Source organism: Haliotis cracherodii, unplaced genomic scaffold (genome assembly GCF_022045235.1).
Source record: "Haliotis cracherodii isolate W230 unplaced genomic scaffold, xgHalCrac1.p SCAF_5, whole genome shotgun sequence".
NCBI lineage: Eukaryota > Metazoa > Mollusca > Gastropoda > Lepetellida > Haliotidae > Haliotis > Haliotis cracherodii.
Genome location: NW_027266308.1, coordinates 31,523,641 through 31,539,279, shown reverse-complemented (window position 1 = coordinate 31,539,279; position 15,639 = coordinate 31,523,641). Strand labels below are relative to the sequence as shown.

The following is a 15,639-nucleotide window of genomic DNA, read 5'->3' as shown; positions in this document are numbered from 1 at the left end:
CAAATCCGTGACTAAAACAACATTCAGCCGACTGACAAAGTGGCAACAAACCGAACCTCCCGTCTACATGGTTACATCTGGTGATTGTTAAGATCATATCCTTATATTCAGACAAGACGGTCGTTTGCAAAATCTTGATATAATTAGTGGAATATATTAGAGTCCCCTAAAAAAAAAATCCATTTAATATTTCTTACAAAAACAAAACAAAAGTGGGATATTGGGAAATTACAAAGTGACACCATTTTCGTCCTGTAACACGCATTTGTCCCTCAATAAGATAATGACAGTATATTTGGGTTATTAATTTAGCATGTTAACATGTACTTATTGACCTGCGCAAAAACACTGATATGGACTTAAAAAAAAAAAGTAGGTAAATTTGCAAGAGGAAATAAAAGAATTTCTAACAAGCATGTCACAACAGCGTGGCGCTCAGGAGATTGAGCTGGCTGGGGAAATCACGCGTTAAACATGTGTAGGTCACGCGGCATGAAGAGCGTGCGTGACCATGATTGTTTGGAGGTGATCATGGTTATGCTAGGTGTGTCCGGTGGAATTGTTTTTTAGAAGTTGTAAACCTTTATCTAAGCACGTTTTACACTTAGGATCAAAAGAGGGAGAAATGCATAGTGTGAGATAGATTAAGTATATAAATATACAATTTATCATACAATTTACAATATTATCATTAGCCATGGCAGAGACCATATCGGTATATGGGCCCTGGCCATGGTGGGCTCCTTAAAATACAATCGACAAAGGCATTTTCCTGATTGTGATTGTGTATCTACCAAAATATTTTATGGTCTCTGATCTCACATAATGTTCAGACTACATTCTTTATCACAATATTAATAACATATATAGAAACGTAAATTTCACCCTTACGATGGAAATTATCTACAACGAATTTTGCACTAAACTTCAGGTGTTAATGATTGTGTGATTCTCATGATCGTGACTGATCAGAAAGTTTTTCTTAAAATTATATCAAATGACATGGATATAATATTCTGTAATTTTAAGTTGACACTGGTCTCTTTGAATGACTGGATTCTTTCTTTATATTTCAATAGTTTCTTGCAGTTTCCTTTTTTCCTGTGATTGATGTTGGCATGGAATAGTTTGGTTTGTTGCCTGGAAATATCGTGACCAGGATGGTATTTATGTAAACACATGAGGATGTATGTATATTAACTCATGTAATTTAGGGACCTTTTTATGGAAAATAGAGGTAAGTTTGTACAGCTTAAGCTTATACCATATGACTAGTGTTGGTGACATGAGTGGTCTTCTTACAATATAATTCTTGACCTTAAAGGGACCGCCTACGTGGACAAGTGGTAGAGCGTCCGCCCTGAGAGCGGAAGGTCCGGGATTCGATTCCCGGCCGCGTCATACCAAAAGACGTTAAAAGATAGTACTTGTTGTTACCCTGTCTGGCGCTCGGCATTAAGGGGACAAGGACTGGTCGGCTCCGAGTCAGTATACTGTGTCTGAGTGGGGTATTCATGTTAAACTGCGGCATGGTATCTCAGTGAGCTAGCACTATAAATCGGCATCAGTCCGGACTAGTACAAGCAGCCACACAAACACACATACGTACATGCACGTCGCTTATATGAGTGCAATTATCTTGGACGCAACGTTAAACCCCATTTCACCTCACCTTGACCTTAAAGTTTTGATGTTAGCATTAAGGTAACATTGAGTTGCATTTACATAAGCCAGTGAGGCCTGTTTACCAATCCCTTTCAAGTTATGTCGAATAGCCCGGAGAGCGGAAGGTCCAGGGTTCGATCCCGGGCCGCGTCATACAAAAAGACGTTAAAAGATTGTACTTGTTGTTACCCTGTCTGGCGCTCGGCATTAAGGGGCTAAAACAAGGACTGGTCGGCTCGGAGTCAGTATACTGTGTCTGAGTGGGGTATTCATGTTAAACTGCGGCATGGTATCTCAGTGAGCTAGCACTATAAATCGGCATCAGCCCGGACTAGTACAAGCAGCCACACACACACATACACATGCATGCACGTCGCTATATAAGTGCAATAATCTTGGACGCGACGTTAAACCCAATTTCACCTCACCTCACCTTATGTCGAATAGAATATGTTTCCACAAAATGAATCAACTGTCCTGTTTCGAATATATGCAGCAGAATCGGAGAGTTGTCCAGGGAAACAATTCTGTCTAATTTTCCATAGCGGTTTCTGATAGAGCCTATAGTAATACAAATTTGCACAATTTCCCCGAACTTTGAACATTATCTGCTCCACAAGACACCAGTGAGCCAAACTAAGATAATTCTAATCATTACCATATGACAAGTTATATATCACAACAAGCATGAAATACTCACATCCGCCGCCAATATGACATGTTGGGTGTGTGCAATGCATTAGCTCCTGTGAACTATGTTCACTGGGCCTTTTTGTAAAGAAATATAGTACGGTTTTCAAGATCTGCTCCGGAAACGAGGACTACCGCCAATTTCAGTCTAAATCAAAGTCGGTCCCATGGAAACTCAAAAAATAACTTTTTTAAAAATCCCAAACTTTCAAAAGGCACCAGTTCACCACTAGATCTATCTACGTGCCAAGTTTGGTGAAGAAATATGGTACGGTTTTCAAGATCTGCTCCGGAAACGAGGACTACCGCCATTTTCAGTCTAAATCAAAGTCGGTGCCATGGAAACTCAAAAAATAACTTTTTTAAAAATCCCAAACTTTCAAAAGGCACCAGTTCTACACTAGATCTATCTATGTGCCAAGTTTGGTGAAGAAATATGGTACGGTTTTCAAGATCTGCTCCGGAAACGCAATGTGACGGACGGACGGACGGACGGACGGACGGACGGCACCCATTCCTATATCTCCCTTCCACTTCGTGGCGGGGGATAATTAGGGGGGCACGGGAGGCCCAGTCGTCTAAGGCGCCGGGATTCGCTGTGCAGAGTTGCGTCCCTTGCGTCTCGGTTCGCCCCGATTATGTTTCTAGATTTGTCAGCACCATATCCGTGCTCATGGGTTTCACCAAAGTGGTAAATGTCTGAGACCTGCATCACTTCCGGCTTTCCTCCCACATTAAGCTGACACACTGCGATATCACTGGAATAGTTAAAAGCGATGTGGACGTTAAACCCAACTCACTCACTATATCATAATTAATTGACCAGTGATCATTAGAAGCATAACAATACAGGGGGGTAGGCAATATTAAAGTATTGCCATGGCTCCAAAATTATACCTGCAGGAGACACGTTTCTACTTCCTGTCTGTGTATGTCTCATCCGAAGAATATATCAATCAAACAGTCATGATTTATATTATGTCTGTCCTTTTTAGCATGGATGCTATAGGCATCTAATGCATTTTAGCATTAAGCAACAGATCCCTTTCTAATGTTTCTGTTCTGTAGTAAATACCAAATCATTGAAATTGACAGGAAGCTGACATTTACTTCATGTATTTGTTTAGTTATTCAGATAATGAAGTATTCAGAATCTGATAACACCTCAATGGTTCTGTCAATCTGTTATTTTCAACAACCAAATGCATTGACAAAAGTATATGTACAAGTAAATGACCATCGTTTACACATGATACAGGCAGTACAACCAGGTTTCACATAAACAAATCTTCCATCTACCATCATCTTCATTTCATAACCAGATCTCCACAGAAATTGCCTCCACATATACACAGTCATTTAAAGAAAGTTAAGCGGCAATGGAATATACTGATGGATTACAATTTCTTTATTGTTTTCAATACAATGTCATGGTACATATACTAGTACTAGTGTTTAACATGGCACTCAGCAATAGTCCAGCTATATGACACCCTAATAATCAAGTCTGGACCAGACAATACAGTGATTGATATTGTGAGCATCAAACCATTTATTACGTCGGATTATCAACCAAGTCAGACAAAGTCATCCATTTGGTTGCCTCTTACTGTTATGACCAGCATTGACGGCTGGGGACCTATTCTTACTCGGAATTCCCTCGGGTGTACCTTGATAAAGTTCTAAATAGAATGTAGGGCTGGGACGGGTCCAAATTTACTACCCGGGTACCCACCCCTCTATTACCCGACCCTACCCAGGTACCCGCTGTAGGTCTCAAGATGTACGTACAAACTGATCGATTGGGAAAACTTTGACCATAGCTCTGGTAAAATGTGTTACATGTATGACACGATCTGGTGTATACACTGAAGTTGACTAAGGTTTTATTTTTATTCAAACGTAAAAGTCAGAAGGAATGGGTGTCATAGTCAGGAAGAACTGCAAACATTAGTGACTTGTAGTTTAAACATAGGGACTTTTTGCCATTAAACAAAATATCACATGGGTCCGGGTAGTCCTGTGGATACCGGGTCCTACTCAGTACCCACCCAACCCAAGTACCCGAGTTACCCGTCCCAGCCCTAATAGAATGCTTAAAAAAGTGTGTACTGTAACATGGCAATGAAAATGAAAAAAGAAGTTAAGATCCATAAGTCAATCCAATCTGTAGTGAAAATGAAGGTCCCACATTCCTGATACATTTGTCACTAAGAATACAAAGGTTTCTTCCTGTGGAAATAGAGTCCTAGGGGTGAACTGACACACCACAAGTAGAATTCGTACAGTGATATTTTGAAAAGCTGCCATTGTTCTTTACTCCTGATTCGTAGACGACAAGTCCATGTCCTACATGTCATTAGATGATAATGAGCAAGTCCACGGATACAACACTTGGACATGTTGATGAATGATGTAGCATTTGCACGAGTCTGTAGCGAGGACTCAATACCACGAAGAACATCATTGGTCTTTAATATCAGCAACATCTGTCTTGGTATCTTGTTTAATATTAATGTTATTTCATAAAGGTACCTTGCCACGTTACCCTTGATATCGTCTCCCTGAAATAAAATTGTAATTGTAACATTGCAGGAGAACATTGAAGAACTTATAGTCATGAAGCTGTTAGTCTGCAACTCCTGGTAAAAATAAGCCATCAACCGATACTTAAAGGCTGAAAAATTACAAAACAAAAAAGGGTTTGTGAATGGGTATTGCCAGATAGTTATCTACCTCTTGCTCTGTGAATGGATGCTTATCCATGCCTGAGGAGACGGCCTTCCAGGACCGAGCTGTCAACATGCAGGCAAACAAGCCATACATATCCCCACAGTTCAAGGCATGAGCATAGGTCTTGATGCCTTCCAAGTCTGCACTGATCAGCGACATCCACAACTTCGAATAGTTCACTCGGAAGTCATCACTCAGAGTCTACAATACAAGACAAGATACCATATTCATGGTATTAAGCACCCTCCACCAAAAAGAATCCCGGACCAACATCCAGGCCAGTCTGTAGATCAATTATAAGCTCCCCCTACCAAGACCAAACATTAAATAACAGTCCGTAGTTTCTTGTGTACATTACACTTCAGAGAAAACAGCAGTATAGGAGGGGCATATAATTGCCTGGTAAAAATTAAAGAAATTAAGAGTTCTAGTTTCATAGACGTTTGATTTAAGTCATTTATTACCACTTGATCTCTAAAAAGTTCATTTATCTCATTATGTATGATTTTAATAAGCATACACACACCACCACACCTTTGGCAATTTTCTAAGAGGAGATAAAACATGAATGATGACAAAAGAAGTCAATGTTCTATATATATACTGAAAACCAGTGTTAAATAAGTCACTGAGGCAGACTGAATATAGATCCTGCATCGATTATTATATGTTTTCAGATAATGATGAGAAATGTGTACACATTCAATTTGCAATATTTAATCATGTGTCTGGACTGCCTGAAATTTAATTATCATGCAAAAGCAAGTTCAACCCCAATCTGAAAAATCATCAGACGTTTTGTTTAACTAGATTTGCTGTGAAATATTGGCTTATGTAAAACACTCATATTTCGACATGTTACAGTATGAGGTTGAGGCAAGTGTGACATAAAATGGCCTATGTCCATATCACTGAGGCAACTGATATGACTGGGTCTCCTATAAACAAGTAGACATACTTGGGAGGGAAGTTACCTGGTACAAACCATGGTCCAACAGAATGATGTTTGTTCCTTTCTTTGTCTTGTGTACAAACACATTGCCAGGGTGAGGGTCACAGTGCACGTAGCCCTGCACAAATATCATCTCACTGTACAACTTCCCCAGCTTCTGGCTCACCTGAAGAAACAAATCAATCTGCTCATTAGTCAGCTACAGAAGACATAAAGCATATGTGAGCCTGGCAGCATGTTCACAACCCATTTAAGTCCCTGACTATCTGCAGCTAATTGCCTGTAATTTTTTTTTTTTTTTTAAATGGATTTGTGTGTGTGTTTATTGTTTAATTGACCCAGCACTCAGCAATATTCCAGCTATGAGAGGGGAGCCTGTAAATAATCGAGTATGGACTAGACAATCCAGTGACTGATATGTGAGCAACAATCCACGCCTTCAACCAAGGTACCAAGCCTTAGCCCACGTTCAATCAAGTTGCCTCTTGCAACCAGCAGTGGCTGCTTGGGACCTAAACTGAAACATATTGAAAACTCACCAGAGGTAAAAAGTGAAATTGATGCTAAACCAAATTTTTTATGGTGTTGGCTGTGTACTACAATCACACTCACATAACTTCGTTCCACATTAGTAATGACACATGTCATTGAACAGTACACAATTTTAATGTAAAGGAAATTTAACACACAAGGGATCCAAAGACAAAGTCAGTACCCAGTATGACCGCTCCTGGTTGCAATGCATGCCACACAACGCCTTCTCATTGACACTATCAGTCTCTGGATAACAGCTTGAGGTACCCTACGCCACTCGCGTTGCAGGACAAGTGCGAGCTCTCTAATGTTGGTGATTTCAGGTCAATGTGCAATGTGCTGTCCCTGGTAGCCTCCAAGTGCTAGATAGGCAAACATTTGGGAGATAATGCAGGCCACGACATAACAGGTACGTTATTCTGTCAGGAAGTCCATAGAAGCATGTGCTGTACGTGTTCTGGTGTTGTCCTGTTGGAAAGTATGAGCTCTTGGTGTTGATGGAAACAGGGGACGATGTGACGTAATAAAATGGCATCACTGTATTTAACCGCATTAACACTACCTATGCATACATATAGCTGTGTTCAGTGAAGAAAACTGATACTGCACTAAACCATCACACTTCCGTCGCCCAATCAGTCCCAATCATGATAATGTTCACCACGGTGACACCATGCCCGTATACTTTCATTGGCGTTCCTGAGGTGAAATCTGGAACAATCGGAGAAGAGATGTCCCCCAAGAACAATTGAGCATTTCGGAGCCTTAGTGTCAGAATCGGATGATGGTCACTTAAAGTCTCCGGCGTGTCGGTGTTGATTACTCCTTGTCGACCTACAATGGTAGCTGATGTTCTGGAGGGCCAGAAGTGTTCGATCACGAGATGAGCCCTCACAATCTGTCGGTCTCCCCTGGCTGTTGTTTGTCCCACGTTGTTGCCCTGGGCGTGGTCGGTCTCTGGTAAGTCCCGTCTGTTGAAATCACTGGTTCCGTCTTGTGATGGCACTGTGGTGACATCCAAACCTTGCTGCTATGGCCCTTGTAGTCATGCCAACTTCAATCATGGCAATGGCACCATTCCCGTTCCTCAAGTGTCAATCTCGGGATTGCTCCTCAGTGCTATTCCGCAGCTACAGCTATTTGAATGCCATCCCTTTATACCCCAATTCTGCATGAAAAAGTAATAACACTTTCCATTTTTCGTGCTTTGCATGTGTAAAAAGTGTTTTTGAATACCGTTCTCTGTTGCGTATTGTTGCTGACTCACAATAGCTATCAAACCTGACAAACATTTTGGAGCTTCCTTAACTCCAAACCATGGGATATTTTCGTTGTTCTTTTCCAACTATCATGATATTTTTGTGGGCTCATGTTGGTGCGTCCTCAAAGCGCATCAGCATATCATAACACGGAATCCCCATGCGGTATTTCACGGAGTACAGTTACCAGTGAAATACCATGCATTATTGAATAATGAGTATGGAGATATGAATATAGTTTAAAGACACTCCACAGAATAATCACTGAATGCAAGTTTTCTACACTGAAGACTGTATATAAACATAAACTTCAGGCAGAATTCCTTCAAATAAGTAAATCGCTTTCTGATCTAATTTCATTTCAGCATGTTCACCAACTAGATATTGTTTCTACAGGACAATTATGAAAGTAAACTAGTGGTGCATCTACTTCTTGTGGAAAGAATACAACACTCACATTATCACTGATTCTTTATAAATAATGCAAGAAATGCACTGTTATTGGCCTGTTAATTGAAGGGAGATAACTGAACTTTCTACTTGATCATGTTTTAGGCATGTTAGGTACAATCGAGTCTAAGTCACCCAATGAAACAATACAGGTTTTCAACACTATTACTGTTTCAACATACCTCATTGACAGAGATGTTGTGCAGTTTCATATATTCCTTGTCATCCACTTTCCCTCCCTCACAAAACTCCATTGTGAGAACCCTCTCAGATGACAAATTCCAATATATTTTTGGCATCTGCAACATAAAATGCAGATAAAGCAGTCAGTAACGCAGCAGTGATTATTCTAGACTGCATTCTTGATTGTCCTATGTAATTCCATTTTATCATAATTTATAACAGGGACCAATTGGCCACCTTAGCTTCATTTTGAGTTAAAATTACAATGCTTTAAATAGCCATCCACTCATATTACACTGTTCTTTGAAACAAGCAGGGATGAAACCAGTTCATAGCTTGCTTTTTTGCCATCCATTTCAAATACAACTTGGAAGATTCACTTCATTATGTCTTACTTCTCATGAAAGCATCTTTCCAGCTTATAGTAATTACAAGACTGCAATATTGAATGTGGATCTGCCGTTATAGAGCTGGAATAGTACTGAATGCGACGTAAAAACAACCAAAATATTGATCAACTGGTATGCCAAAATCATGTGCAGCAGATGCATTTTGATTGGATGTTGAATTCAAGCTCAGGAGCAAGAGAATTTTGTGCCAAGCTGGTGATAAAAGAATTGGAGATGGTGATGCTACTTCTGAAATGAAGATTGGTGACAAATAGGTCAAGGGTATTTATCATAATGGAATGCAGCTATAATAATCAGGACATTATCTAGACATCTAGAGTGAGCCTCTGTGGTCTTGCTGCTCTCTTGATATTAACCAAACTTCCAAGTTGTGTATAAGAGTAGTGATTACTGCACTGGCCAAAAACAACAAGACAAGTTTGCCACTAACGTGGCTATATCCCACGCCCCTGTTGCAGAATTTATGACATAATTAAATCTAAACAAACCCTAACCTTTTTTAACCGAGGTGGAACTTGTCATGGAAATTGTTAAAAAAAGAAGAGTTTGGAACCTAAGTCCACCTTGTTGCCATGGAAACGTAAAAAATAAAAAATTCTATAATTTCTAAATAGCAAAAGGCACCAGTTCAGCATGTACTTGACCGACCTGCAAAGTTTTATGAAAAAATATTGAAGGGTTTCGGATGGAGCCTTTGTTGAGCGGGGATAATTAGAATTAGGTCAAGGTGACTGAATGGTTGCCATCAGCATCAACCTAACTGATCTTTCGTTGGCTGTTGGTTTACTTTTCCAACAATTGACTTCCCAAGTCTGGAAGCAAAACACTTATTCTCCAATTTATGTCCTACATTCATAACTTGTAGTAAATTTGTTCTTAATATCTGTGTATATGGAGAGTTGGTTACATGACTATACATGTGACAGCCTTCCTCAGGGCTCTTTCTTAATTATGGCTGTTTCTAACACCACACAATCCAGACAGGCTGACTGGTTTTGTTGTTTAGATTTTCTAAATGTTGTCTGAGTTGACTGCAAGTCAGTTTCCTCTTAAAACATAAAAAGATTTGGTATGTCAAGAAAAAAGTCATATTGATTTTGATTTGACCATCAATTAATACTCTCTTGCTCACTTTCAGGAAGTCAAGTTTCTTGAACATTTCTGATGCTCTTTCACAATTCTTCCCTTCATTGAGAAAGTCAAGCTCAAGGGGCAGATTTTTCTTTGTTTCTTCAGACAACCAGCAGTACTGGAAGTTTGGGAATACCCATGCAACTGCATTCAGCAGGAACTGCAAAGGATATAATAGTTCAGCAATAATACCAATTCATTCATATCATTATCACAAATATGAAATATATTCAAGGCTAATTAAACAATCCCTATTACAAAGTAGTCAAATGTAGCAAATGTTATACTTGGGAAATTATATTATTCTTATATTATACATGTACATTTATATACCACAGGTATCCATGTACTAGTATCTGCCAAAATGTGGTTTTATTTGTTCCCCGACCAGTGTATCCATTTGCATTCCTGTTACCATTCTCAACTCCCTGGGGAGTATACAACCTTTCGGACAATTTACACTTATCAAAGAGGTACACAAAGTACATGATTTAGACAACAAGTTGTCGGACTTCCATTTTGTGGAAGCCTCGCTGGCTGAGTGGGTTAGATCGCTGACTTTGTGTGCTGGCGATAAGATGCCTCACTCAGAGACTATGAGTCCCAGGGTTCCTGAGATTTGCTGTTGTTGGTTTTGAACCTTTGGACCTTCTTTATTGTATTTTTAACAAAAGGACATTAACATATTAAACACCGTTTAGACTATACAGCATCTAGTGACCCCCCAATCTATGACATTAGGATTAGAACAAGGAATGAAAGACACTTTCACTTTCATCCTGAATCTAAAAACCTGATTTCCTTTCACAGTGTTTTTATTTCCATCACAAATAATTACAAACCTCCATGGTCTTCATGTCGACATAAGAGTGAGATTTGACTGTAGGATGCTGCACTTTGACAGCTACAACTGTTCCATCCTTCAAATAAGCCTTATGTACTTGTGCCAATGAGGCTGCACCCAACGGATCCGGGCTAAAGTCAGTGAAAATAGCATCTACCTATAAAATAAGTTCACATCACCTTGACATAAAGCGTATGACATTGTTACAACTAATATTTCACCAGACACTTGGGTACTGACCACTTGAATACATATTTTACTAATAATACAGCATAATGCTTGTTGAAACTGTTCTTTCAACAACAGAGTCTGTTTTATGGAGAGTTGGTTGGTTGGTTTGTTGTTTTACGCCGAACTCAGCAATATTCCAGGTACATGACGGCGGTCTGTAAATAATCAAGTCTGGACCAAACAATCAAGTGATTGATATCCTGAGCATCGATCCATGCAATTGGGATCGATGACATGCTTCAACCATCCAGCGAGCCTGACCATCCGATCCCGTTAGACATCTCTTACAACAAGCATAGTCACCTTTTACGGCAAGCATGGGTTGCTGAAGACCTATTCTACCCCGGATCTTCAAGAGAGAATCAAATCAGTTACATGTGATGGAAATGGCTGCTTGACAATCAGGATATTCTGATCCTTATGTACTTCCAACTAGCCTCTGTCTAACAGCATAGCATACGTCGACTTGATGTTAAAATATATGAATTGTATCCCTTATCTTTCAGTTTATCTTCAAAATAATCAGGAGGTTTTCAACCTAGCTGGTGATAAAAACAGCTAAAGTTCACAAAAAATTCTTCTAATTTTAGGCAACAACATCTAACCTTTTGCCCAAGATCCTGCTCTATGACTTTGTAAAGGTCCTGTAGTTTCGACTTCGGCGCCCTGTCATGGAGAACCTTCATGGTATCAACATATTCTTTTGGCAGCAAGTACTCCAGGGAACCGACATGTTGCCCAACTTTGATGAACACTCCACCATTCGCACAACACATCTCCCTTAACCGTAAAGCTGAGCGTAAATGTACCTGAAGAAAATAGTATCAAGGGTCTGAAGCCCACCTTTGTAACGCAATGTAATGAGGCAGCCATACATTTGCTTAGGCCTAATATCTTTTCAAGAAAGTTCTGTACTAATACAATTTTCAAGACGTCACGTGTATCTCAGTGAATCATAAATATCACAAATCTTAAGCAAGTCCAAAATATTTTAAAAGCCTGTTAGAGCAACTCAAATCTTCAAAACAGGTGGCCCTGGTGTCTAAGACGCATCAATTCACCACAATTCATGCCCAAATCCAATGATCATCAGTTAGAATCCAGAAAAAACCCTGATTATTATTCTATGTTTGTCAGCACTAAACCATGCCAATGCATTTACACCAAAGTTGTAAATATCTAAGACAGGCATCATTTCTGGCTATCCTCCCACTTTAAGCTGACTTGACTTCACAAAATTGAAATACTGCTCATACAAATGTTTAACCAAACTTACTCACTCAAAACAAAATTCTTTGTGCTTGGAGCAAATAAGGGTCTGTCTAGTGGTTAAAGCTAAAGGGCAAGTTTGATTCCCAACATGGGTAAAATATGTGAAGACCATTGTTGGTGTCTCCTGCTGAGCCATTGCTGAAATGTTTCTAAAACCCAACTCATTCACCCACATAGCAAGGAATAATAGTCCATATCTGTCCCTATCAATATTCCAGCAATACCAAGGCGGGGGACACCAGAAATGGGCTTCACACATTGTACCCATGTCGGGAATCGAACCCGGGTCTTCGGCGTGACGAGCGAACGCTTTAACCACAAGGCTACACGACCACCCCTAGGAAATAATAATTTCAGATTTACCAACCATAGATGCTTTTTTACGGTAATCTGGGTCGTTGTCATATAGATGTCTGTAGGTTATTTTGTAGTCAACAGCCACCCTAAAAGCCTGAAACAAAATATGTATACTTGTGATTGAACACTGTGACCACATGTTTAGTGGCTGCCGATTATTGATTATAATAGATGATTGATCAGTTACCCTGTATATATGAAATGATTATATCTATTTTTAAATGGTAAATATCCATCATTAATTGTGGTATAACAATTTTATTCAATGTCAAGTATGTACTTTTCATGTTCACCCACACATAATATTCATCTCGAGCTACAAATAAACAAACTCCTCATTAAAATACAACAAATCTGGCATTAAAATCTAAAATCAAGAAATGTATAGCATATACATGTCAAATATTTCATTTTTGTGTGTCTCAATTGGTATGAAATTGTCAATGAGGCCATTTTAGGGGGTTGCATTGTAACTGCAATATGCTTAAAACATTCTCAAAATCCCACACCAGGGTTCAGACCAAATCATTTACAAATACTGAGTAACATAAATAGACAATACAGGCAAACTCTCACAATGTCTGGCCCACAATTTACATTTTGGCAGTACTGGTAAAATGTAACCTCCAGGTAAGTACAATTATATGTCAATGTAGTCAGCTGTCAGTGTACTAATACTGTCAATATTAAAATGAAAATCTAATGATAATGATGCTCAAAGGCAAGTTTTGACTATAACATAATTCTTGGCACATCTGGCATGTACAAGAACCCTCATCCTCTTGGACTCATAGTTTACTTATGTGTGTGGTTAATAGGGCTATGTATATACCATAATTTCCTTGAATCATGTTTTTTTTCATACATCATGCCCTAAATATCATGGTGACCCAATCCAATTAGTCAACACTTACAACTAGGTTACTCACAATCTATTACAAAACAGAATCCCCACAGGGTTAAAAATTTATCTTGCAAATAAAAATTAACATTGTATTCATCAACAGCTATTATCAACAGCTATGATCAGCATAACATACATGTCGGTTATCAGTTTTCAAATATCATGACACTATTTCATTTCATTATTCAAATACTAGTATACAATACTCTACTTTACTTACTGAGATCCATTCGTAAGCACAATAAGACTTTGGGAAAAATAAAAGTTGTATTAATTAACAGTTCTTACTGGAGCAATAATTACCCAGGTCCCAGGAGAACAAAAACTGATAACATATTCGGTGAACCAGAGCCCATATGAAGTTAATGCTAACCCACCACCCCTAAGCTGGTAAATGTTTCTAAGGGTTAGTGAAACATAGAAGGCAATTGTTTAAATGTCACCCTGGCTTAAGTAATCTTGCAAATAGATATATTTTATATGTGAAGTGGTAAGAATTTATTGCATGATTTTGTTTATTTAACCAATGCAGTTGGTTGTCATATGTATCATTCAAAACTCTTCTGAGAGAATACCAATACAAAATATGTTTCCACCAAGCAAATTGAAAAGTAGGCAGTGTGCAGCATTAGCAAGAGTTTTAACTTGTCTCAGTCAGTCTATGATAAATAAAATGTACCAAACTAATTGTCCCTTACAGTTTTGCCTTGGCATTTAATAATTTACTGACTATTATTTTCATAAATGTTCACTAAAATAGGATAACACTTTTATTCTTACCAATTTGGCCCACATCACGTTACAAGATCACTGTCAATTAATCTTAGATCTATCATCATGTCAATGGGTTTATCATGACTTCAATTTCTGAAGGTGCATTGTACGGAATTCTCAGTTTGTCACGTGCGTATTGAGCATTGCAAGCTAATATTTACCTGGGTTTAGGGTTTCTCATTATATTAGCCTTCTTTTATTTTGTATGCGTACTGTAATCAGTTAATTTCCAACATATCTCAACGACTGTATATTACTCCATAATGGGTTAGGAACATTAGTGGTTGATAGCATGACATGCATCCCAGGCTTTTGGGGTACAATGACACAGCTGGCCTGGTCGTGAAGGTGGGACCAATGCTGACCAGGAATTCTCAAAGTGTTATAATATTATTTATTTCCCTGGGTGTGTAAATAGACTTTGGTGGAAACATACTGAAGGATTAGATACTAAGGAGAAAATATGACATAGACTTACAGCGTATGCTGCCCTGCCAAATCTGACTGCCCCGATCGACGACACATCCCAATCATTTTGGTGGAGGAAAATACCGGTACCAACAGCCGTTGATCCAACAAGGCCATACTTGAAGAAAGACCTTATGCCACGTCGTGCCATCATTGGGGCTTCTACATCTGAAGCAAGGGGTGAACTGCATACAAATCAAAGTCAGGTTGGTTAGGTAACTAAGTTGGCTTTCATAATGCTTTGCGTCGTCTGCTAGGCTGACTGGTCACGCTGAAGTAGAGATTAATACAATTAATTCTCTATTTCAAAAAATATTTACGGTGTCTGGGAACATATCACTCTTGTTACCATTCCCGATATCAATGTTATGACCAGTGCGTACTAATAAAGGTGTTGACATAGTTTAGCTTACAATGTCCAGAAGTTTCACCTACCAAGAAGATACAGCGGAAGCAAGTGCGCTGGAGTAGACTAGGTTTTGTCTCCGTCGTATCTTGAAAATCATGTCAGCGCGTGCTACCTTAATGTAATACAGATACAGAGATGTCGTTGCAAGGAGCTTTGAAAACGTCGACGCAAACGCTGTTCAAGTGCAATGGCCAGTCAAACGGAAATTACTTATGGGCTTTCACCAAATCAGTGTCTGTTTATTTTATTGACGTACCTTATAAATGTCCCTCTATGTAAAAACTCACTAGCATAAATATTGATTTCATTAGTCCCTTAATGACATCGATTGACTGGGCTACTGTCTATGAATGTGTAAATATCATCTTTACAA

The 15,639-nt window shown here is 39.0% G+C and overlaps 1 protein-coding gene across 2 annotated transcripts; it reads right to left on the bottom strand.

The window, feature by feature from the left end:
• Positions 1 to 3,583: 3,583 nt before the first annotated feature.
• On the bottom strand, positions 3,584 to 15,293 carry LOC139442735 (aarF domain-containing protein kinase 1-like). 2 transcript variants are annotated; one of them, XM_071223616.1, is made up of 9 exons: positions 14,868 to 15,293; positions 12,722 to 12,805; positions 11,688 to 11,891; positions 10,850 to 11,008; positions 10,009 to 10,167; positions 8,466 to 8,582; positions 6,063 to 6,206; positions 5,092 to 5,289; positions 3,584 to 4,919 (listed from the first exon to the last, which is right to left on the bottom strand). In XM_071223616.1, the coding sequence occupies exons 1-9, from the start codon at positions 15,009 to 15,011 to the stop codon at positions 4,566 to 4,568; spliced, it is 1,563 nt and encodes a 520-aa protein (XP_071079717.1). In that variant the 5' UTR covers positions 15,012 to 15,293; the 3' UTR covers positions 3,584 to 4,565. The 2 variants fall into 2 exon arrangements, with proteins under 2 accessions (XP_071079717.1, XP_071079718.1); XM_071223617.1 differs by having other exon boundaries at positions 12,722 to 12,797.
• Between the last annotated feature and the right edge of the window lie 346 nt (positions 15,294 to 15,639).

What these genes read in the sequence shown, in the direction of transcription:
- LOC139442735 (XM_071223616.1), bottom strand. Translation starts at nt 15,011, where the DNA reads ATGATGGCACGACGTGGCATAAGGTCTTTCTTCAAGTATGGCCTTGTT. An exon ending in AGCAGGATCTTGGGCAAAAG is followed by an intron (nt 11,009 to 11,687) that starts GTTAGATGTTGT and finishes CTTATTTTATAG; the next exon opens with GTAGATGCTATTTTCACTGA. An exon ending in ACAACATCTCTGTCAATGAG is followed by an intron (nt 6,207 to 8,465) that starts GTATGTTGAAAC and finishes TTGTTTCTTCAG; the next exon opens with GTGAGCCAGAAGCTGGGGAA.